Here is a 22,977-nt window from a genome sequence, read left to right on the forward strand (position 1 = left end):
TCTTAATTGCCAGAAACTCAGGGCTGTAAGAATCAGTTGCGGAAACTTGTGCAAACGATTGGCCAAGAATGTTAGCAACGTCTAATGGGTCCGAATACATCATATTACCAGTTTTTAAAACTGGAATAGAAGTTTCATTATAGATCCCATTAGCAGCCTTTACCTTTTTCCCTAAAAGTTTACTGGTAGTAGAGGACGTGATGGATGAAACAAATTTAGTCCATGATTCTCTCTGACTGCGGCGGCGAATGCGACGTGCAAGCGCTTTGGCTTTCTTAAAAGCGACCAAGTTCTCAGTCGTCGGGTACCTTCTAAATAGATTCCATGATTTTTTCTGTTTCTTATGGCTGTCGCGACAGGCTTTATTCCACCACGGTCTACGAAATTTTCTTAAACGTGGGGATGTTTTCGGAATGGTGGTGTTTGCGGCATTTATTATCGTATCAATCACATTTTGTATTGCTTTTGAAATATCTGTATCACTGACCATAGCCTCATTGATAACCGCTAGTTGTGAAAATGTATTCCAGTCTGCCCGCTGGAATAGAAAACGCGGGGGACAAATAGTCGCACTACCGCTATCAGTGTGGGAGAGTATTAGGGGAAAGTGATCGCTATTGTGCAGATCCTCTCCAACTGTCAAATTCAACATCGGTAGCAGTTCAGGAGAGCATATGGCCAGGTCAAGACAGTGGAAGCTACGTGTGGGGGCATGGAAGTACGTTTGCTCGTCATTATTGAGCAGACAGAGACAGTTGTTAGCAATAAACTGTTCAATCTGCTGCCCACGAGAGTTTGTACTAACCGAGCCCCACAAAGTACTATGTCCGTTGAAATCGCCGATTATAATAAAAGGCGAAGGAAGTTGATCCACTAATGTGTCAAGGTCTTGCTGACGTATTATATCATGTGGCGGAAGATAAATACAGCAGACTGTGACCAAAGATCGTATATGGACCTGCACAGCCACAGCCTGAAGAGATGTATGCAACATAAGAGGAGTGCTCGGATAAAGGTTTGAAGTAAAGATGCAGACACCTCCAGAACCATGAGATTCAGTGCCTGCATCTTTCCGAACACAGTTATATCCGCGTAATTTTAGTGGAACGTTGGGTGTCAAGAAGGTCTCCTGAACACCGAAACAGACAGGATGAAAATTGTTAATAATGGACTTGATATCCTGCAATTTGGACCGGATGCCGCGACAATTCCAAGAAACGAAGGTACCCATTAAGAGATATGTTTGGCTGGAGAAAGAACAGAGGCATTAGTCTGAGTTGCCGGATCATCGCAACTCATATCAAGCTCATCTTCATCCGCAGAGGGATGTAATTTTATATCAGGGCTATGCAACTTATCCCCAAAGATCGTTGTTAAATCCTTTTGGACATTACCCTGCATCGCCATTCCCAAAGCGACGGAATTTTTGGAGGTTGATTTTTTTAATTTCAGAGGTAAATCTTTTTGCGAAAGACCGCGTTTTGCAAGTTTTAATGTTAGTGAGCTTTGTTTTTTGCGTTTAGACTTTGTTTTTACAACCTTAGGAGTGTCAGAAGTATCATTAATTGATTTTTCAGAAGTATCATTAATTGATTTTTCAGAAGTATCATTAATTGATTTTTCAGAATCGGAATCTGTAAGTTTTTCAGGTGGTTTGTATTTTTTAGAGTTTTTCACACAATTTGCACAGGAGCAGTTTGAACAATAGGTGCTTTGAAGTACAGAAGCATTACTCTTACCAGGAGTAGGCGTTTGCGCTTGAACCTTACGCCAAGGCTTCGGGATACGTAATATCTTCTTTGAACTTAACAGTAGTGATTTGTTTCTCTAGTATCCAGCGCGGGCATGATCGAGAATAAGAAGGGTGATTGCCACTGCAGTTCACACACTTTTCCTGTGCGGAACATTGCTGGCTGTCATGCCCTTTACCTGCACAACGGGCACATGTTAATGACCCGCGGCAATTCATTTTAGAATGTCCAAAGCGCTGGCAATGGAAACATCTCAGAGGGTTTGGTATATATGGACGGACTGGTAGTCTGATGTAGCCGGCATAAGCAAATTCTGGCAGTTTAGGTGTATTGAACGTTAAAATGTGATGTTTTGTCTCCAGAAGTTCTCCATCACGCCGAAGAGTGATGCGGCGAACATTCGTGACACCCTGCGGTTTCATTTCTGCAATAATTACCTCCAAGGAAACATTTAGCAATTCCCCACAGGTAATCACACCTTTAGAGGTGTTCAAAGATTGATGTGGATTAACAGTAACCGGTATTGTAGCTAATTTTTTAATTTTTTGTATCTGCTGGGCTTGCTTCCGAGAATTAACCTCAACAAGCAAGTCCCCAGAGCGCATTTTTTTTATTGATGTTACACCGCCAACTGTTCCAGTTACAGCCTTCTGAACAAGAAATGGTGATACATTATCGAATGATTCGTTAGCATTAGAGATCCGCTTTACAACAAAAAAACTATCAAAATGGTAAGAATTTGAAGAAACTGGTGCTTTATGACGCCCACTGAAGGGACCCTTTTTGGGAGGAGCCATGCGATATGGTGAATGATTCGGGCCCGACGGCACCGCCCACCACGGAGCCCAACAAGGGAAGGCAGCCACCGGCTCTGGCCATTCCCAGCCTCGGCACTTACCTTGGTGCTAGCCGGAACCTATACGCTCGGAGTTACCCCCGGGGACAGTGACCACCCTTAACGCCAAGCCCAAGCAGTAACCCCTTTGCTTGATCCCTAGCAGACTAGCCACTCAGGTGACTAGGTACCAGCCGATTGATACACCGGGGACCACAGTGCACCACCCGTCTTTCAAATGGGTCGCCACGCACGGCCAACACGTGGGACATTGGCTGTCCATGAGAAGCAAGAAGCAAACAGAGCGGCGACAGCTTCTCATGGAGAGCTCCCTCGCTTGCCGTCGAGGGAAGGAAAGACATAGCAGACAGCAGAAGGCGAAGAGGAGTATAAACATAAAGGGAGTATAGATCCCTGGGTACCTCGGGATTGGGACACCCGTACTCACCTATAGTAGGTGAGCCCCTGAGGGGGCTTTTAAAACCAGATTTACACAATACTTAAAACTTATTGCCGAGTCATAATAAGAGTCTTTGACCATTCAGAAATTCTCGAGGTACGAGTCTTGGTGGCTAGATCGGCAGGGTGTGTCATTGTATTTTGCTGGTATTCTGTTCGAATCTCGAGATCGACAAATAATTTATAATTTTTCTTTTTTTAAATAAATTTTATCTTTATTTCTCCATTATTCATAGAGTTACTATGAATCATTCCAAATCATATATTTCAAAACAATATTATAAATTTAATATATTTCTATATTTTATCGGAATTTTAAGAGTCAAGTTCCCGCACATGCGCAGAATCTATTAATTATCTTAGCATTGTGCTTTTAAAACCAGATTTACACAATACTTAAAACTTATTGCCGAGTCGTAATGAGAATCTTTGACCCTTCAGCAGCTCTCGAGGTACGAGTCTTGGTGGCTAGATCGGCAGGGTGTGTCATTGTATTTTGCTGGTCTTCTGTTCGAATCTCGAGATCGACAAATAATTTATAATTTTTCTTTTTTTTAAATAAATTTTATCTTTATTTCTCCATTATTCATAGATTTACCATGAATCATTCCAAATCATATATTTCAAAACAATATTATAAATTTAAAATATTTCTATACTTTATCGGAATTTTAAGAGTCAAGTTCCCGCACATGCGCAGAATCTATTAATATTCTTAGCATTGTGCTTGTAAAACCAGATTTACACAATACTTAAAACTTATTGCCGAGTCGTAATGAGAATCTTTGACCCTTCAGAAGCTCTCGAGATACGTGTCTTGGTGGCTAGATCGGCAGGGTGTGTCATTGTATTTTGCTGGTCTTCTGTTCGAATCTCGAGATCGACAAATAATTTATAATTTTTCTTTTTTTTAAATAAATTTTATCTTTATTTCTCCATTATTCATAGAGTTACTATGAATCATTCCAAATCATATATTTCAAAACAATATTATAAATTTAAAATATTTCTATATTTTATAGGAATTTTAAGAGTTAAGTTCCTGCACATGCGCAGAATCTATTAATCTTCTTAGCATTGTGCTTTTAAAACCAGATTTACACAATACTTAAAACTTATTGCCGAGTCGTAATGAGAATCTTTGACCCTTCAGAAGCTCTCGAGGTACGAGTCTTGGTGGCTAGATCGGCAGGGTGTGTGATTGTATTTTGCTGGTCTTCTGTTCGAATCTCGAGATCGACAAATAATTCATAATTTTTCTTTTTTTTAAATAAATTTTATCTTTATTTCTCCATTATTCATAGAGTTACTATGAATCATTCCAAATCATATATTTCAAAACAATATTATAAATTTTATATATTTCTATATTTTATCGGAATTTTAAGAGTCAAGTTCCCGCACATGCGCAGAACATATTAATATTCTTAGCAGTGTGCTTTTAAAACCAGATTTACACAATACTTAAAACTTATTGCCGAGTCGTAATGAGAATCTTTGACCTTTCAGAAGCTCTCGAGGTACGAGTCTTGGTTGCTAGATCGGCAGGGTGTGTCATTTTATTTTGCTGGTCTTCTGTTCGAATCTCGAGATCGACAAATAATTTATAATTTTTCTTTTTTTAAAATAAATTTTATCTTTATTTCTCCATTATTCATAGAGTTACTATGAATCATTCCAAATCATATATTTCAAAACAATACTATAAATTTAAAATATTTCTATATTTTATCGGAATTTTAAGAGTCAAGTTCCCGCATATGCGCAGAATCTATTAATATTCTTAGCAGTGTGCTTTTAAAACCAGATTTACACAATACGTAAAACTTATTGCCGAGTCGTAATGAGAATCTTTGACCCTTCAGCAGCTCTCGAGGTACGAGTCTTGGTGGCTAGATCGGCAGGGTGTGTCATTGTATTTTGCTGGTCTTCTGTTCGAATCTCGAGATCGACAAATAATTTATAATTTTTCTTTTTTTTAAATAAATTTTATCTATATTTCTCCATTATTCATAGCGTTACTATGAATCATTCCAAATCATATATTTCAAAACAATATTATAAATTTAAAATATTTCTATATTTTATCGGAATTTTAAGAGTCAAGTTCCCGCACATGCGCAGAATCTATTAATATTCTTAGCATTGTGCTTTTAAAACCAGATTTACACAATACTTAAAACTTATTGCCGAGTCGCAATGAGAATCTTTGACCCTTCAGCAGCTCTCGAGGTACGAGTCTTGGTGGCTAGATCGGTAGGGTGTGTCATTGTATTTTGCTGGTTTTCTGTTCGAATCTCGAGATCGACAAATAATTTATAATTTTTCTTTTTTTTAAATAAATTTTATCTTTATTTCTCCATTATTCATAGAGTTACTATGAATCATTCCAAATCATATATTTCAAAACAATATTATAAATTTAATATATTTCTATATTTTATCGGAATTTTAAGAGTCAACTTCGCGCACATGCGCAGAATCTATTAATATTCTTAGCATTGTGCTTTTAAAACCAGATTTACACAATACTTAATTTGGTCTAAAAGAACAATGATAAGAATACGAATGAATTCTGCGCATGTGCGTGAATTTCACTCGTAAAATTTTGAATCAATATAGAAATATTTTGAAATTAAATTCTATTTTTGACGTATAGGATTTGGAATTATTCATATTAACTCTAGGAATGAAGGAGAAATCTGGATAAAACAAATTTTAAAAAATGAAGAAAAATATATAAAAATATTTGTCGGCTTGGAGCCTCGAACTGAAGACCTGCAAAATTATATGCCACACTCGGCCGATCTAGCCACCATGCTTCGTAAACCGAGAATTTCTGAAGTGTCTAAGATTCTTTATTTCAGTGTCTAAGATTGTCCAGTAAAATTTTAAATACGGTGTCAATCTGGGCTAAAAGCACAATGCTAAGAATAAGAATGAATTCTGCGCATGTGCGCGAACATGACTCGAAAAATTTCGAATAAATATAGAAATATTTTGAAATTAAATTGTATTTTTGACGTATATGATTTGGAATAATTCATTTTAACTCTAGTAATGAAAGATGAAACTGACTAAAATAAATTTTAAAAAAAGAAGACGAATAATATATAAAAAAATTTGTCGGCTTATAGCCTCGAACTGAAGAACTGCAAAACTAAGTTCCAAAATCTGCCGATCCAGCCACCTAGCTTCGTAACGCGAAAGCTTCTGAAGTGTCTAAGATTCTCATTACGACTGTAAAGTAAAATTTTAAATACTGTGTCAATCTGGTCTAAAAGCACAATGCTAAGAATACGAATGAATTCTGCGCATGTGCGTGAACTTGACTCTTAAAATTTCGAATAAATGTAGAAATATTTTGAAATTCAATTCCATTTTCAACGTATATGATTTAAAATAATTTATTTTAATTCTAGTAATGAAAGATGAAACTGATTAACTAAATTTAAATAAAATATATATATAAAAACATTTGACGGCTCCGAGCCCCGAACTGAACACCTGCAAAACTAAGTTCCCCACTCGTCCGATCCAGCCACCTAGCTTCGTAACCCGAGAGCTTCTGAAGTGTCTAACATTCTCATTACGACTGTCCAGTAAAATTTTAAATACGGTGTCAATCTGGTCCAAAAGCACAATGCTAAGAATACGAATGAATTCTGCGCATGTGATTGAACGTGACTCGTAAAATTTCGAATAAACATAGAAATATTTTGAAATTAAATTCTATTTTTGACGTATATGATTTGGAATAATTCATTTTAACTCTAGAATTGAAAGTTGAAACTGACTAAAATAAATTTAAAAAAAAGAAAATATATAAAAACATTTGACGGCTCCGATCCTCGAACTGAAGACCTGCAAAACTAAGTTCCAAACCCTGCCAATCCAGCCACCAAGCTTCGTAAACCGAGCGCTTCTGAATGGTCTAAGATTCTCATTACAACTGTCCAGTAAAATTTTAAATACGGTGTCAATATGGTCTAAAAGCAGAATGCTAAGAATACGAATGAATTTTGCGCATGTGCGCGAACATGACTCGTAAAATTTCGAATAAATATAGAAATATTTTGAAATTAAATTCTATTTTTGACGTATAGGATTTGGAATTATTCATTTTAACTCTAGGAATGAAGGAGTAATCTGGCTAAAATAAATTTTAAAAAAAGAAGAAAAATATATAAAAATATATGTCGGCTTCGAGCCTCGAACTGAAGAACTGCAAAACCAAGTTCCTCACTCTGCCGATCCAGCCACCATTCTTCGTAAACCGAGAGCTTCTGAAGGGTCTAAGATTCTCATTATGACTGTCCAGTAAAATTTTAAAAACGGTGTTAATCTGGTCTAAAAGAACAATGCTAAGAATACGAATGAATTCTGCGCATGTGCGTGAACTTGACTCGTAAAATTTCGAATCAATATAGAAATATTTTGAAATTAAATTCTATTTTTGACGTATATGATTTGGAATTATTCATTTTAACTATAATAATGAAAGATGAAACTGACTAAAATAAATTTAAAAAAAAGAAGACGAAAAATATATAAAAATATTTGTCGGCTTCGAGCCTCGAACTGAAGAACTGCAAAACCAAGTTCCCCACTCTGCCGATCCAGCCACCTAGCTTCGTAACCCGAGAGCTTCTGAAGTGTCTAAGATTCTCATTACGACTGTCCAGTAAAATTTTAAATACGGTGTCAATCTGGTCTAAAAGCACAATGCTAATAATACGAATGAATTCTGCGCATGTGCATGAACGTGACTCGTAAAATTTTGAATAAATATAGAAATATTTTGAAATTCAATTCTATTTTCGACGTATATGATTTGGAATAATTCATTTTAAATCTAGTAATGAAAGATGAAACTGACTAAAATAAATTTAAAAAAAAAGAAAAATATATAAAAACATTTGACGGCTCCGAGCCCCGAACTGAACACCTGCAAAACTAAGTTCCCCACTCGTCCGATCCAGCCACCTAGCTTCGTAACCCGAGAGCTTCTGAAGTGTCTAACATTCTCATTACGACTGTCCAGTAAAATTTTAAATACGGTGTCAATCTGGTCCAAAAGCACAATGCTAAGAATACGAATGAATTCTGCGCATGTGATTGAACGTGACTCGTAAAATTTCGAATAAACATAGAAATATTTTGAAATTAAATTCTATTTTTGACGTATATGATTTGGAATAATTCATTTTAACTCTAGAATTGAAAGTTGAAACTGACTAAAATAAATTTAAAAAAAAGAAAAATATATAAAAACATTTGACGGCTCCGATCCTCGAACTGAAGACCTGCAAAACTAAGTTCCAAACCCTGCCAATCCAGCCACCAAGCTTCGTAAACCGAGCGCTTCTGAATGGTCTAAGATTCTCATTACAACTGTCCAGTAAAATTTTAAATACGGTGTCAATATGGTCTAAAAGCAGAATGCTAAGAATACGAATGAATTTTGCGCATGTGCGCGAACATGACTCGTAAAATTTCGAATAAATATAGAAATATTTTGAAATTAAATTCTATTTTTGACGTATAGGATTTGGAATTATTCATTTTAACTCTAGGAATGAAGGAGTAATCTGGCTAAAATAAATTTTAAAAAAAGAAGAAAAATATATGTCGGCTTCGAGCCTCGAACTGAAGAACTGCAAAACCAAGTTCCCCACTCTGCCGATCCAGCCACCTAGCTTCGTAACCCGAGAGCTTCTGAAGTGTCTAAGATTCTCATTACGACTGTCCAGTAAAATATTAAATACGGTGTCAATCTGGTCTAAAAGCACAATGCTAAGAATACGAATGAATTCTGCGCATGTGCGTGAACTTGACTCGTAAAATTTCGAATAAATATAGAAATATTTTGAAATTAAATTCTATTTTTGACGTATATGATTTGGAATTATTCATTTTAACTCTAGTAATGAAAGATGAAACTGACTAAAATAAATTTAAAAAAAAGAAGACGAAAAATATATAAAAATATTTGTCGGCTTCGAGCCTCGAACTGAGGACCTGCAAAACTATATGGCACACTCGGCCGATCCAGCCAACAAGCTTCGCAACCCGAGAGCTTCTGATTGGTTGGTTTGTTGGTTTGTGAGGTTTATTGGCGCAAAAGCCACATTTGGCCATACTGCGCCAATCAAATGGTAACATTATAAAAGATATACTGAACCAACAAATGAGTGTTTTAAAAAAGTGTGCAAAGATAAAATTGCATAATTTAAAATGTTATCTTGGTATCTGAACATTTAAAAACATAAAATTGTGAAACAAAGAAGAACGAACAAGAACACAAAAATGTTCAACACAAATAGAATAATAGAAAAATTATATACAAGTAAAAATGCCAATAGCTCGTAAGAATTTAAAAATATTTGGGTGGTATTTTTCACCCACCAAGTCTTGTAATGTTGAAGACGAGTTAAAAAAACGAGCACGATACGAATTAAAAGCAGGACATTCAATTAAGATATGGTGAACAGTAAAATTAACATGGCAGCTGTTGCACATAGGCGCATTTTCCCCGAAAATGAGATGTTTGTGGTTGAAGCGCGTATGCCCTATACGGAGACGAGTCAATTTAACATCCATCTCACGTATAGGATGAACAGGCCAAGAAACAACGTCCGTTTTTATAAAATGTAGTTTATTTTGGATCTGCAGATCCCATGACATTTGCCAGTTTGAACAGATGTGGTGATAGATGGACCTTTTATTGTCGCAGAAGGGAATTCCCATGCGCAGATTTTGCGGCCAAGTCCGCCTTCTCATTCCCCAAGATGCCGACATGACTCGGTACCCAGCAGAAAATAATATTTAATCCATCATTTTTTAAAAGTCGCAAGGTGAATAAAATTTTAATGGCAATCGGATGCATCCGATTGTGGTAATGCGATAGTGTATCCAGAGCACTCATGCTATCGGTGTAAATAATAAATTTACGCTGAGTAGAGGATGAAATTTTCTGAAGAGCGCAGAAAATTGCTACCAACTCGGCAGTAAAAACTGAGCAGCAATTATGCAGACGGTGGCTAAGTGTATCAGATGGAAGTATGATGCCGCAACCGGCATAACCATCCGATTTTGAGCCATCCGTGAAAATTGGCACAAAGGAGGAATACCGATAGCGATGATATAAAAATAGCTGTTGGAAAACAAAAGGAGCAGTTAATGATTTGTCGAATCCTGTGAAGGTTCGTTGGTTAATTGGTTTGTGCGGTTTATTGGCGCAAGAGCCATATTTGGCCATGCTGCGCCAAGCAGATGGTAAGAAAAAAGGCCAACAATAAAACCAAACACATTAAAAAATATAAAAGCGAAAATGATCAGCATAAAAATGCAGGAAATTACTGTGCAATTATGTTAATGATTTAAATAAAATACTGATGTGATGAAAGTGTTACAATGAAGCAAAGTAAAAGGTGGAACATGAACAAAAGTCAAAATTACTAAATACAAGAATAAAAGCCAATGGTTTTTAGAAACTTGAAAATATTTGGGTGGTGTGTTTCACCCACCAGGTCCTGTAATTTAACAGAAGACGAGTAGAAAATATTACGACGATGAACATTAAAATTGGGACATTCGATTAAGATATGTTTAATACTAAAAGCAATATTACAAGTGGTACACATTGGCACCCTTTCACCGACGATGAGGTGACGATGAGTATAGCGAGTATGTCCTATACGGAGGCGAGTCAATTTAACATCATTCTCTCGTATAGGTGAAACTGGCCACAAACCAATCGTGGGTTTTATTAAATGTAGTTTGTTCTGGATCTGCAGATCCCATGATTTTTGCCAAGTTTTAAAGAGTTGATAAATAAATAACTTTTTGACGTCACAATATGGGAGGGCCAGAGACAGAGATGTTGATGCAGATTTAGCTGCAACATCAGCTTTTTCATTGCCCGAAATACCCACGTGACTCGGAACCCAGCAGAGAAGAATATTAAAGCCCCTGCTTTTCAGTATCCGCAGGTTAAACAAAATTTCAAAAGCGACTGGATGCATATGGTTGCGGAAATGAGAAAGTGTTTCCAAAGCACTCATACTGTCGGTATATATGATAACACTACGCTGAGTAGAGAGTGAAATTTCCTGTAGTGGGTGAGATATTGCAACCAACTCAGCAGTAAAAACAGAACAAACGTTGTTTAGCCGATAGCTGAGTGTATTAGATGGAGTTACAATGGCACAACCAACATATCCATCTGATTTTGAGTCATCTGTAAACACTGGGGTAAAAGAAGAATACTGACAGCGGTGCTGATGAAAAATTTGTTGGAAAATAACAGGATTAGTTGAAAATTTATCAAACCCCAAGAAAGGGTTCAAAAAGGAAAAATTGGGAATATCCCAAGGAGGAAAAGAATAAAAATCAAGAAATTTAATGGCAACGTTATTAAGGTCCGAGTCGTGCAGGGAATTTTTGACTCTCCGACAAAAAGGAAGAATATGATAAGGTCGGGCATCATAAATTCTTTGAAGGTTTTCAGGAAAACCCATGCAATGAATGGGATGGTTTGGGACAGATTGTGCACGGAAATAAAACAAGGTAGATAATTTTTGACGCCGCAAACAAAGTGGCAACTGGTGACAAATTACATATAAACTCTCAACTGGAGAGGTGCGGAAAGCACCAGAGCAGATCCTGAGAGCAGAGTGATGGACAGTATCAAGATGTCTCAAAACAGAAGGGCGGGCAGACCCATAAACCACACAGCCATAATCCATTCGTGAAAGAATGACTGCTTGATATATACGAAGTAGGGAGGTTCGATCGGCTCCCCAGGATGTTTTGGAGAGAACTTTTAAGATATTCAATTTTTTTCGCATCTCTTCCTCAAGTTTAATATATGTGGAAGGAAAGTGAGTTTACGATCGAACGTCACTCCCAAAAATCTTACTTCAGTCACAACTGGAATTGGTCTATCACGTATCTTTACAACAGGATCTAAATGCATATTTCTCTTCTTACAGAAGTGAACACATTGACTCTTCTCAGGAGAAATAGCGTGACCATTTTTATTACACCAAGTAACCACTTTATTGACTGCATTTTGTAATTGTTGTTCGATTAAATTCATGTTACTACCTTCGCATGAGATCTGCAGATCATCAACATAGAGACTGGCTTGAACAAATGAAGGCAAATAATTTAAAATTTGACTAAGATGCACAATAAAAAGTGTGACGCTGAGGACACTTCCTTGTGGAACACCCTCAGCTTGTATAAAATGATTTGAATAAAAACTACCAATACGAACTCGAAATATACGATGAGATAAAAAGTTCTGTAAAAATATAGGCATGTTTCCTCTAAAACCAAATTTAAAAAGTGTAGAAAGTATGCCATAGCGCCACGCACGGTCATATGCTTTCTCAATATCAAAGAAAATGGAGACAAGTTGGTTCCTCCTGACAAATGCGTTCCGAATTTGGGTTTCCAATAGAATGAGATTATCAGAAGTTGATCTGCCTCCACGGAAACCACTCTGAAACTGGGGTATGCATCCTTGTTTCTCCAATTCGAAGATTAGACGAGCATTGACCATGCGTTCAAAGGTCTTGCAAACACAGTTGGTAAGGGCAATAGGTCTATAGTTCAGAGGGTTTAATGGATCTTTTCCAGGTTTTAGAATTGGAATTACAGTAGCTTCGCTCCATTGTTTAGGGTATTTATGTTCAGTCCAAATTCTGTTAAAAAGTAACAACAAATTAGATAAGGAGGTTTCATTTAAATGGCGAAGCATGCTATAAGTTATTCCATCTGGCCCCGGGCTTGTGTCTCCGGCTTGAGACAGAGCCGTTTTCAATTCAAACATCCTGAATTCAGAGTTGTATGTTAAAGTATTTCGGTCATTAAAATGCAAAGTCAGTCGCTCCGCAAGATTCTTAATTTCCAGAAATTCAGAACTATAGGAATCAATTGCGGAAACTTGTGCGAAAGCATGACCAAGAATATTAGCTACTTCTAATGGGGAGGAATGCACTAAGTTTCCTGTTTTTAAAACAGGAATGGAAGTTTCACTATAAATCCCATTTGCAGCTTTTACCTTTTTCCACAACAGTTTGGTGGAAGTTGAGGATGTGATCGAAGACACAAACTTGATCCAAGATTCCCTCTGACTACGTCTGCGAATGCGTCGAGCTAAGGCTTTGGCTTTCTTAAAAGCCACAAGATTTTCTATCGTAGGGTACCTTCTAAAAATATTCCAGCGTTTTTTCTGATTCTTATAACTATCGCGGCAAGCTTCATTCCACCACGGTCTGCGAAATTTTCTCAGACGTGGGGAGGTCTTTGGAATGGTGGCATTTACGGCACTTATTATGCTGTCAACGACTTGCTGCACAGCGTCCGTGATATCGTTAGTATTGACCATGATCTCAGTGATTTCTGCCAAATGAGAGAAAGCATCCCAGTCTGCTCGCTGGAATAGAAAACGCGGAGGACAAGGAGTCGCACCGTCGCTATCAGCATGCGAGACCATAATGGGGAAGTGATCACTATTGTAAAGGTCTTTGCTTACAGCAAAATTCAGCAATGGCATGAGCTCAGGAGAACATATGGCCAAATCAACACTATGGAAGCTGCGTGTGGGTTCATGAAAGTAAGTGTTCTCGTCATTATTAAGGAGACAGAGACAGTTATTAGAAATAAATTGCTCGATCTGTCGCCCACGAGAATTAGTACTTTCTGAACCCCACCAAACACTATGCCCGTTGAAATCGCCTAGTATAATAAGTGGTCTAGGAAGCTGGTCCACTAAATTGTCAAGATGTTGTTGATTAATGACATCATGAGGCGGTAAATATATACTACAGACTGTGACTAATGTTCGTGTGTGAACTTGCACTGCCACAGCCTGTAGAGGTGTATGCAAAGTAAGAGGTGTGCTTGGATATAGATTTGAGGTTAAGAGACAGACACCACCAGAACTCCGAGATCCTGTGTCTGTATCTTTCCTGGTACAATTATAACCGCGCAATTTTATTGGAATACTGGGTGTTAAGAAGGTTTCTTGAATACCTAAACAAATTGGATGAAATTTGTTTAAAATTGTCTTGATGTCTGAAAGTTTGGAACGTATGCCGCGACAATTCCATGAAAAGAAGGTACCCATTACGAGCGAGGTTTGGAAAAGGAGAGAGAATGGCCATTTATTGGAGTTGCCTGATCTTCGCAACTCATATCAAGTGCATCTTCATCCTCCGATGGATGGAGCTTAAAATCGGGAATGGTTGGTTTGCCCCCAAAAATGGACGTTAAGTCCTTATGGGCTATACCATCTTTCGCCAACCCCAAAGCAACTGAATTCCGTGAAGTAGACTTTTGCAGTTTCGAGGAAAGGTCTTTATGTGAAAGACCACGTTTTGCGAGTTTTAATGTCAGTGAGGACTGAGGTTTTTTTTTCCGAATTTTTTTCGATGTTGACAGGTCAGGTTTAGGAGATTCTGGAAGGCTTTTAACAGAATTCTCAGAATCAGATTCAGAAGTTTTTGCAGGAGGTTTTGTCTTTGTAGTCTGCTTCATACAGTTCTCACAGGAACAATTTATGCAAAACAATTTTTGGACAACGGAAGCATAACTTACACCAGGAGTAGGAGTTTGAGTTTGGACCCTACGCCTGGCTTCGGGGTATGATAAATTTTCTTTTATTTTTAATGATGTCACTTGTTTTTCCAAGTTCCAGCGTGGGCAAGATCGAGCATATGAAGGGTGATCACCACCGCAGTTCACGCACTTTTCTTTTGCGGTGCACAGCTGGCTGTCAGGCCCTTTTTCAGCACAACGGGCACAAGTTAGTGTCCCGCGGCAATTTACTTTGGAATGACCATATCGCTGGCACTGATAACATCTTAATGGATTCGGAATGTACGGTCGAACTGGTAACTTTATATGGCCCGCATATATATATTCTGGTATATTAGGACTGTGAAATGTAAGTATATAGTGTTTAGTTGGGAGTATTTGACCTTCTCGCCGAATTGTAATCTGGCGAACTTGCGTCACTCCTTGTGGTTTCAATTCATGGGATATTTCTTCTAAAGACACATTGAATAGTTCTCCGCAGGTAATAACACCTTTGGAGAAATTTAGAGATGTATGTGAATTCACGGAAACCGGAATATCTGCAAGAGCTTTGAGTTTGATAATTTGTTGTGCTTGTTTTTTGGTGTTTATTTCCACTAGCAGATCACCAGATCGCATTTTCCGAATAGATAGGACATCACCAACTGTAGCTGATATTGCTTTCTGCACAAGAAACGGTGAAACAGAAGAAAAGGTCTCTTTATTATCCGATAGGCGCTTGATTACAAAAAACTTATCAAAATAATGAATATTAGTGGTAATATGGTAAACTTTACGCCCACTGAAGGGACCACGTTTGGAGGAGCCCATACGATATCAGAAAAGATTCGGGTCCGACGGCACCGCCCACCACGGAGCCCAACAAGGGAAGGCAGCCACCGGCTCTGGCCATTCCCAGCCTCGGCGCTTACCTTGATGCTAGCCGGAACCTATACGCTCGGAGTTACCCCCGGGGACAGTGACCACCCTTAACGCCAAGCCCAAGGAGTAACCCCTTCGCTTGATCCCTAGCAGACTAGCCACTCAGGTGACTAGCTACCAGCCGATTGATGCATAGGGGACCACAGTGCACCACCCGTCTTTCTAGTGGGTTGCCACGCACGGCCAACACGTGGGGTTTTGGCTGTCCATGAGAAGCAAGAAGCAAACAGAGCGGCGACAGCTTCTCATGGAGAGCTCCCTCGCTTGCCGTCGAGGGAAGGAAAAACACAGCAGAAAGCAGAAGGCGTAGGGGAGTTTGAACATGAAGGGAGTAAAGATCCCTGGGTACCTCGGGATTGGGACACCCGTACTCACCTATAGTAGGTGAGCCCCTGAGGGGTCGAATCCTGTGAAAGGATTCAAGTATGAAAATTGTGGGATATCCCAAGGAGGGAAACTAAGAAAGTCAACAGCTTTAACGCGAACAGTATTAAGCTCCAAGTCATGCAGGAGCAATCTGGCTCTCTCACAAAATGGAAGAATGTGAGAGGGGCGGGCATTATATAGTCGACGGAGACCGACTGGCAAGGAATTATCGCTTAGGGGATGTTTGAGAACAGATTTAGTACGGAAATAAAATAAGGCAGACACTTTCTTTCGTCTTAAACAAAGTGGTAGTTGGTGACACATAACATATAAGCTTTCAACTGGAGACGTACGAAACGCACCAGAGCAAATGCGTAATGCAGAATGATGGACAGTATCCAGTCGCCGCAAAACAGATGAGCGGGCGGAACCATACAACATACATCCATAATCTATCAGGGAGAGAATTATTGCCTGATAAATACGGAGAAGGGAGGTTCGATCGGCCCCCCAAGATGTTTTTGAGAGAACTTTCAAAATATTCAATGATTTCTCACACTTCTTCCGCAAATATAATATATGGGGAAGGAAGGTGAGTTTCCGATCGAGAATCACTCCCAAAAACCGTACTTCGTTCACCACAGGAATCGGAATATTTTTAATTCGAATACAAGGATCCTGGTGAATGTTTCTTTTCCGACAGAAGTGAATGCAATTACTCTTCTCTGGGGAAATAGTGTGACCATTATTATCACACCAAGCTACCAATTTATTTACTGCGTTTTGCAGTTGTCGCTCTATTAGCGTCATGTTACTGCCTTGGCATGAGATCTGCAGATCATCAACATAAAGTGTTCCCTGAACAAATGAAGGCAACTTATTTAAAATTTGGCTTAGATGCACAATAAAAAGAGTAACACTGAGGACACTTCCTTGCGGAACTCCCTCAGCTTGAATAAAATGGTTAGAATAAAAGTTACCAACTCGAACACGAAAAGTACGTTGTGTTAAAGAGTTTTCTAAAAATATGGGCAAGTTACCCCTAAAACCTAAATTAAATAGTGTGGAAAGTATACCATAGCGCCAAGCACGATCATACGCTTTCTCTATGTCGAAAAATATAGAAACAATTTGGTTCCTCCTAACAAATGCGTTGCGAATTTGAGTTTCAAGTAATATGAGGTTGTCAAAAGTAGAACGACCTCTACGGAAACCACTTTGCAACGGGGAGATGCAGCCTTGTTTTTCCAATTCGAATATTAGACGAGCATTGACCATGCCCTCGAAGGTCTTACAAAGGCAGTTTGTAAGAGCAATCGGTCTGTAGTTTAGAGAGACAGATGGTTCTTTGCCAGGTTTTAAGACAGGAATCACAATAGCTTCTCGCCATTGTGAAGGGTATTTCTGCTCAGTCCATATTCTGTTAAAAAGGAGTAACAGATTGGAAAGGGAAATGGTATTCAAATGGCGAAGCATGTTATACGTGATTCCATCTGGTCCAGGGCTGGTATCATGGACTTCAGACAGAGCCATCTCCAATTCATGCATCCGGAATTCACAGTTATATGGAATGGTTCTTCGAACTTTGAAGCGCAGAGGCAACTGTTCCGCTCGATTCTTAATTGCCAGAAACTGAGGGCTGTAAGAATCAATCGCGGAAACTTGTGCAAACGCTTGGCCGAGAAGGTTAGCAACATCTAATGGGTTCGAATACATCATATTACCGGTTTTTAAAACCGGGATAGAAGTTTCGTGATAGATCCCATTGGCGGCTTTTACTTTTCTCCATAAAAGTTTACAGGAAGTGGATGATGTGATGGATGAAACAAAGTTTATCCAAGATTCCCTCTGGCTACGATGCCGAATGCGACGGACAAGTGCTTTGGCTCTTTTAAAAGCGATAAAATTCTCAGTCGTAGGGTACTTTCTAAAAAGATTCCAGAATTTTCTTTGTTTCTTATGACTGTCGCGACAGGCTTCATTCCACCACGGTCTACGAAATTTTCTTAGCCGTGGGGTGGTTTTAGGAATGGTGGCGTGAGCGGCATTCATTATCGAATCAATGACATTTTGTACTGCTTTCGAAATGTCTACATTACTAACCATAGCCTCATTGATAACTGCTGTTTGGGAAAATGTATTCCAGTCTGCCCGCTGGAATAGAAAACGCGGAGGACAAAGAGTCGCACCGCCGCTATCAGCATGGGAGATTATTAAGGGAAAGTGATCGCTATTGTGCAGATCATCCCCAACAGCCAAATTCAACAACGGTAGCAATTCAGGAGAGCATATAGCCAGATCAAGACAATGGAAGCTACGTGTGGGCGCATGGAAGTATGTTTTTTCGTCATTATTGAGCAGACAGAGACAGTTGTTAGCAATAAACTGTTCGATCTGCTGCCCACGAGAATTGGTACTTTCCGAGCCCCACAGAGTACTGTGCCCGTTGAAATCGCCAAATAAAATGAAAGGCAAAGGAAGTTGGTCCACTAAATTGTCAATATCTCGTTGACAAATGACAATACTGGGCGGAAGATAAATACTGCAGACTGTGACCAGTGTTCGTGTTTGAACTTGTACAGCCACAGCCTGAAGAGGAGTATGCAAACTGAGAGGCGTGCTCGGATACAAATTAGATGTGAAGATACAGACACCACCAGAACCATGCGATCCAGTGTCTGCATCTTTCCGAACACAGCTATATCCGCGTAATTTGATTGGAATGTTGGGTGTCAAGAAGGTTTCTTGAACACCGAAACAAATAGGATGAAAAATATTGAAAATGGACTTAATGTCATGAAGTTTGGACCGAAGGCCGCGACGATTCCAAGAAATGAAGGTACCTATTAAGAAAGCGGTTTTGAAGAAGCTTTAGAAGTATTTGTTTGAGTTGCTTCATACTCGCAACTCATCTGCAAGTCATCCTCATCATCAGAAGGGTGTAACTTAATATCAGGGCTATTTGGTATGCCGAATATGGACGTTAAGTCCTTATGGACATTACCTTGCGTCGCAAGCCCGAGAGCGACGGAATTTTTTAATGTTGACTTTTTCAATTTTTGAGGAACGTCTTGTAATGAAAGGCCGCGTTTTGCAAGTTTCAATGTCAGCGAGTTTTTAGCTTTTTTTCTTTGATTTCTTTTTTAAAACTGGAGGAGTTTCAGGGGTACTACTAATGGAGTTTTCAGTATCTGAAGTGGAAACTTTTTTTGAGTTGCTTGGGTGTCGTGTTGTTTTTAGCACAGCTTGTGCAAGAACAGTTTGCACAAAATGACCTTTGTGCAACGGAAGCATATGTTATGCCAGGAGTAGGAGTTTGAGCTACAATCCTACGCCTAGCTTCAGGATAGGATAAATTTTCTTTGATTTTGAGAGTTATTATTTGTTTTTCAAGCTGCCATCGCGAGCAAGATCGAGAGTAGGACGTGTGATCGCCACCGCAGTTCACGCATTTTTCAGCTGCGGCACACTGCTGGCTATAGTGGCCTTTTTCTGCGCATCGGGCACAAGTGAGTGCACCACGGCAGTTTGTCTTTGAATGGCCAAAGCGCTGGCACTTGAAGCATCTGAGTGGGTTCGGGATATATGGTCTTACGGGTAGTTTGATGTAACCTGCATAGATATATTCTGGTATTTTTGGAGATTTAAATGTTAGGATGTGGTGTTTGGTTTCAATGATTTCTCCATCACGCCTGATGGTAATTCGCCGGACATGTACAACTCCTTGTGATTTTAACTCATTTGTTATATAATCAACAGAGAGATTCCAGATTTCCCCACAAGTGATTACTCCTTTAGAGGTATTTAAGGATGCATGGGGGCTGACGCTGATTGGAATAGTTGCAAGGGCTTTCAATTTTTGTATGTTCTGGGCTTGCTTTCGAGAGTTGACCTCTACTAACCAGTCACCAGAACGCATCTTTTTAATTGATGTTACTTCACCAACTGTTGCGGAGACGGCCTTCTGGACAAGAAATGGTGATACTGTTTCAAAGGTTTCATTTTTATCAGAAACTCGTTTGATTATAAAAAAACTGTCGAATTGGTCTCAAAATTTGAATTGATTGGTACAATGCGACGCCCACTGAAGGGACCACGTTTGGAGGAGCCCATACGATATGATAAGTGATTCGGGTCCGACGGCACTGCCCACCACGGAGCCCAACATGGGAAGGCAATTACCGGCTCTGGTCATTCCCAGCCTCGGCATCCACCCTAGTACTAATCGGTACCTATACGCTGGGAGTTACCCCCGGGGACAGTGACCACCCTTAACGCCAAGCCCAAGGAGTAACCCCTTCGCTTGATCCCTAGCGAACTAACCACTTAGGTGGTTAGCGACCAGCCGATTGATGCACCGGGGACCACAGTGCACCACCCGTCTTTCAAATGGGTCGCCACGCACGGCAAACACGTGGGGTTTTGGCTGTCCATGAGAAGCAAGAAGCAAACAGAGCGGCGACAGCTTCTCATGGAGAGCTCCCTCGCTTGCCGTCGAGGGAAGGAAAGACACAGCAGAAAGCAGAAGGCGTAGAGGAGAGCGAACTGAAAGGGAGTAAAGATCCCTGGGAACATCGGGATTGGGACACCCGTACTCACCTACAGTAGGTGAGCCCCTAAGGGCCCGAGAGCTTCTGAAGGGTCTAAGATTCTCCTTACCACTGTCCAGTAAAATTTTAAATACGGTGTGAATCTGGTCTGAAAGCACAATGCTAAGAATACGAATGAATTCTGCGCATGTGATTGAACGTGACTCGTAAAATTTCGAATAAATATAGAAACATTTTGAAATTAAATTCTATTTTTGACGTATAGGATTTAGAATTATTCATGTTAACTCTAGGAATGAAGGAGAAATATGGCTAAAATAAATTTTTAAAAAAAGAAGAAAAATATATAAAAATATTTGTCTGTTTCCAGCCTCGAACTGAAGAAGTGCAAAACTATATGGCACACTCGGCCGATCCAGCCACCAAGCTTAGCAACCTGAGAGCTTCTGAAATTTCTAAGATTCTTATTACGACTGTCCAGTAAAATTTTAAATACGGTGTCAATCTGGTCTAAAAGCACAATGCTAAGAATACGAATAATTCTCCGCATGTGCGTGAACTTGACTCGTAAAATTTCGAATCAATATAGAAATATTTCGAAATTAAATTCTATTTTTGACGTATAGGATTTGGAATTATTCATTTTAACTCTAGGAATGAAGGAGTAATCTGGCTAAAATAAATTTAAAAAAAAAGACGAAAAATATATAAAAATATTTGTCGGCTTCGAGCCTCGAACTGAAGAACTGCAAAACTAAGTTCCACACTCTGCCGATCCAGCCACCTAGCGTCGTAACCCGATAGCTTCTGAAGTTTCTAAGATTCTCATTACGAGTGTCCATTAAAATTTTAAATACGGTGTCAATCTGGTCTAGAAGCACAATGCTAAGAATACGAATGAATTCTGCGCATGTGATTGAACGTGACTCGTAAAATTTCGAATAAACATAGAAATATTTTGAAATTAAATTCTATTTTCGACGTATATGATTTTAATTATTCATTTTAACTCTAGTAATGAAAGATGAAACTGACTAAAATAAATTAAAAAAAAAAAGAAAAATATATAAAAACATTTGCCGGCTCCGAGCCTCGAACTGAAGAACTGCAAAACTAAGTTCCACACTCTGCCGATCCAGCCACCTAGCGTCGTAACCCGATAGCTTCTGAAGTTTCTAAGATTCTCATTACGAGTGTCCATTAAAATTTTAAATACGGTGTCAATCTGGTCTAGAAGCACAATGCTAAGAATACGAATGAATTCTGCGCATGTGATTGAACGTGACTCGTAAAATTTCGAATAAACATAGAAATATTTTGAAATTAAATTCTATTTTCGACGTATATGATTTGGAATAATTCATTTTAACTCTAGTAATGAAAGATGAAATTGACTAAAATACATTTTTAAAAAAGGAAAAATATATAAAAACATTTGACGGCTCCGAGCCTCGAACTGAAGACCAGCAAAACTAAGTTCCACACTCTGCCGATTCGGCCACCAAGCTTCGTAGCCCGAGAGCTACTGAAGGGTCTAAGATTCTCATTACGACTGTCCCGTAAAATTTTAAATACGGTGTCAATTTGGTCTAAAAGCACAATGCTAAGAATATGAATGAATTCTGCGCATGTGCGTGAACTTGACTCGTAAAATTTCCATGTTTGATATATACGTATAATGTAGAAATTGCTAAAAAGTAATCGCTAAAAGTTAAAATTAAAAGCTTAAATAAATTTAATTCATATTAATTTCTTGTTATAAATATAATTTACCTAGAAGGGTTCCTCAAAATAATTTAGCGCCTGTGGCCTCATGTTGTTAAAATCCGCCACTGGTCATTTGATTTTTTCGTGCCTTTAAAGTAATTGCCATTCATTTACTTTCAAGGCACAATGTTTCATTTTAAAGCCATATTTTGATATCATTTATTCATTTCCATCTGTTTGGTTTCACTTTCTAAGTAAAGAGTTTATACAGCATATGAAAATTTGAAGACAAGATTCACAAAAAAATATAGAACATGAAATATGCATATCATGTAATGGATATTTGAAACATCAAACGGAAGTTTATGATATTTTGAAAATATTTCGGCTAATTTAGATACATCTTTGGGAAATTAAAAGTGCTAAGTCTTAAGCTAAACTAATTAAATTAAAAACTAATAAAAAAGAAAAAACCCTAATCTTCTTTTAATTAAAAAATATTTAATTAAGAAAACTCAATTTAAATTAATTATTAAGGTAAAAATAAAATAAATATAACTATATAAAAATAAAAATGAACAAATAAAATATTTTAAGATGAATAAGCATAACAAAGATAGAATGTGAAGAAACAGCCAAACACAGTAAAATGTCAGAGCTAAGAATTTTTGATGAGCTGTCTGGAATTTTTTTGGTAATTTGAGAGAAACAGCGCTGATTTCAACGGACCCTATTTAATTTGTAGTTCTTGCTAAAGAATCCCTTCTGCCAGGTTTTC

General features: G+C 38.5%; 2 protein-coding genes across 2 annotated transcripts; both read right to left on the bottom strand.

Annotated features, from left to right (window-relative positions):
* Window positions 1–14,184: 14,184 nt before the first annotated feature.
* Window positions 14,185–15,273, bottom strand: LOC129958424 (uncharacterized). Its single transcript, XM_056070914.1, has one exon. The coding sequence runs from the start codon at window positions 15,271–15,273 to the stop codon at window positions 14,185–14,187; it is 1,089 nt and encodes a 362-aa protein (XP_055926889.1).
* A 3,853-nt stretch (window positions 15,274–19,126) lies between these two features.
* LOC129958425 (uncharacterized) lies at window positions 19,127–19,861 on the bottom strand. Its single transcript, XM_056070915.1, has one exon. It carries the CDS (start codon window positions 19,859–19,861, stop codon window positions 19,127–19,129), a length of 735 nt encoding a protein of 244 aa, XP_055926890.1.
* Window positions 19,862–22,977: the final 3,116 nt, after the last annotated feature.

The sequence above is a fragment of the Argiope bruennichi genome, chromosome X1 (genome assembly GCF_947563725.1).
Source record: "Argiope bruennichi chromosome X1, qqArgBrue1.1, whole genome shotgun sequence".
Taxonomy (NCBI): Eukaryota; Metazoa; Arthropoda; class Arachnida; order Araneae; family Araneidae; genus Argiope; species Argiope bruennichi.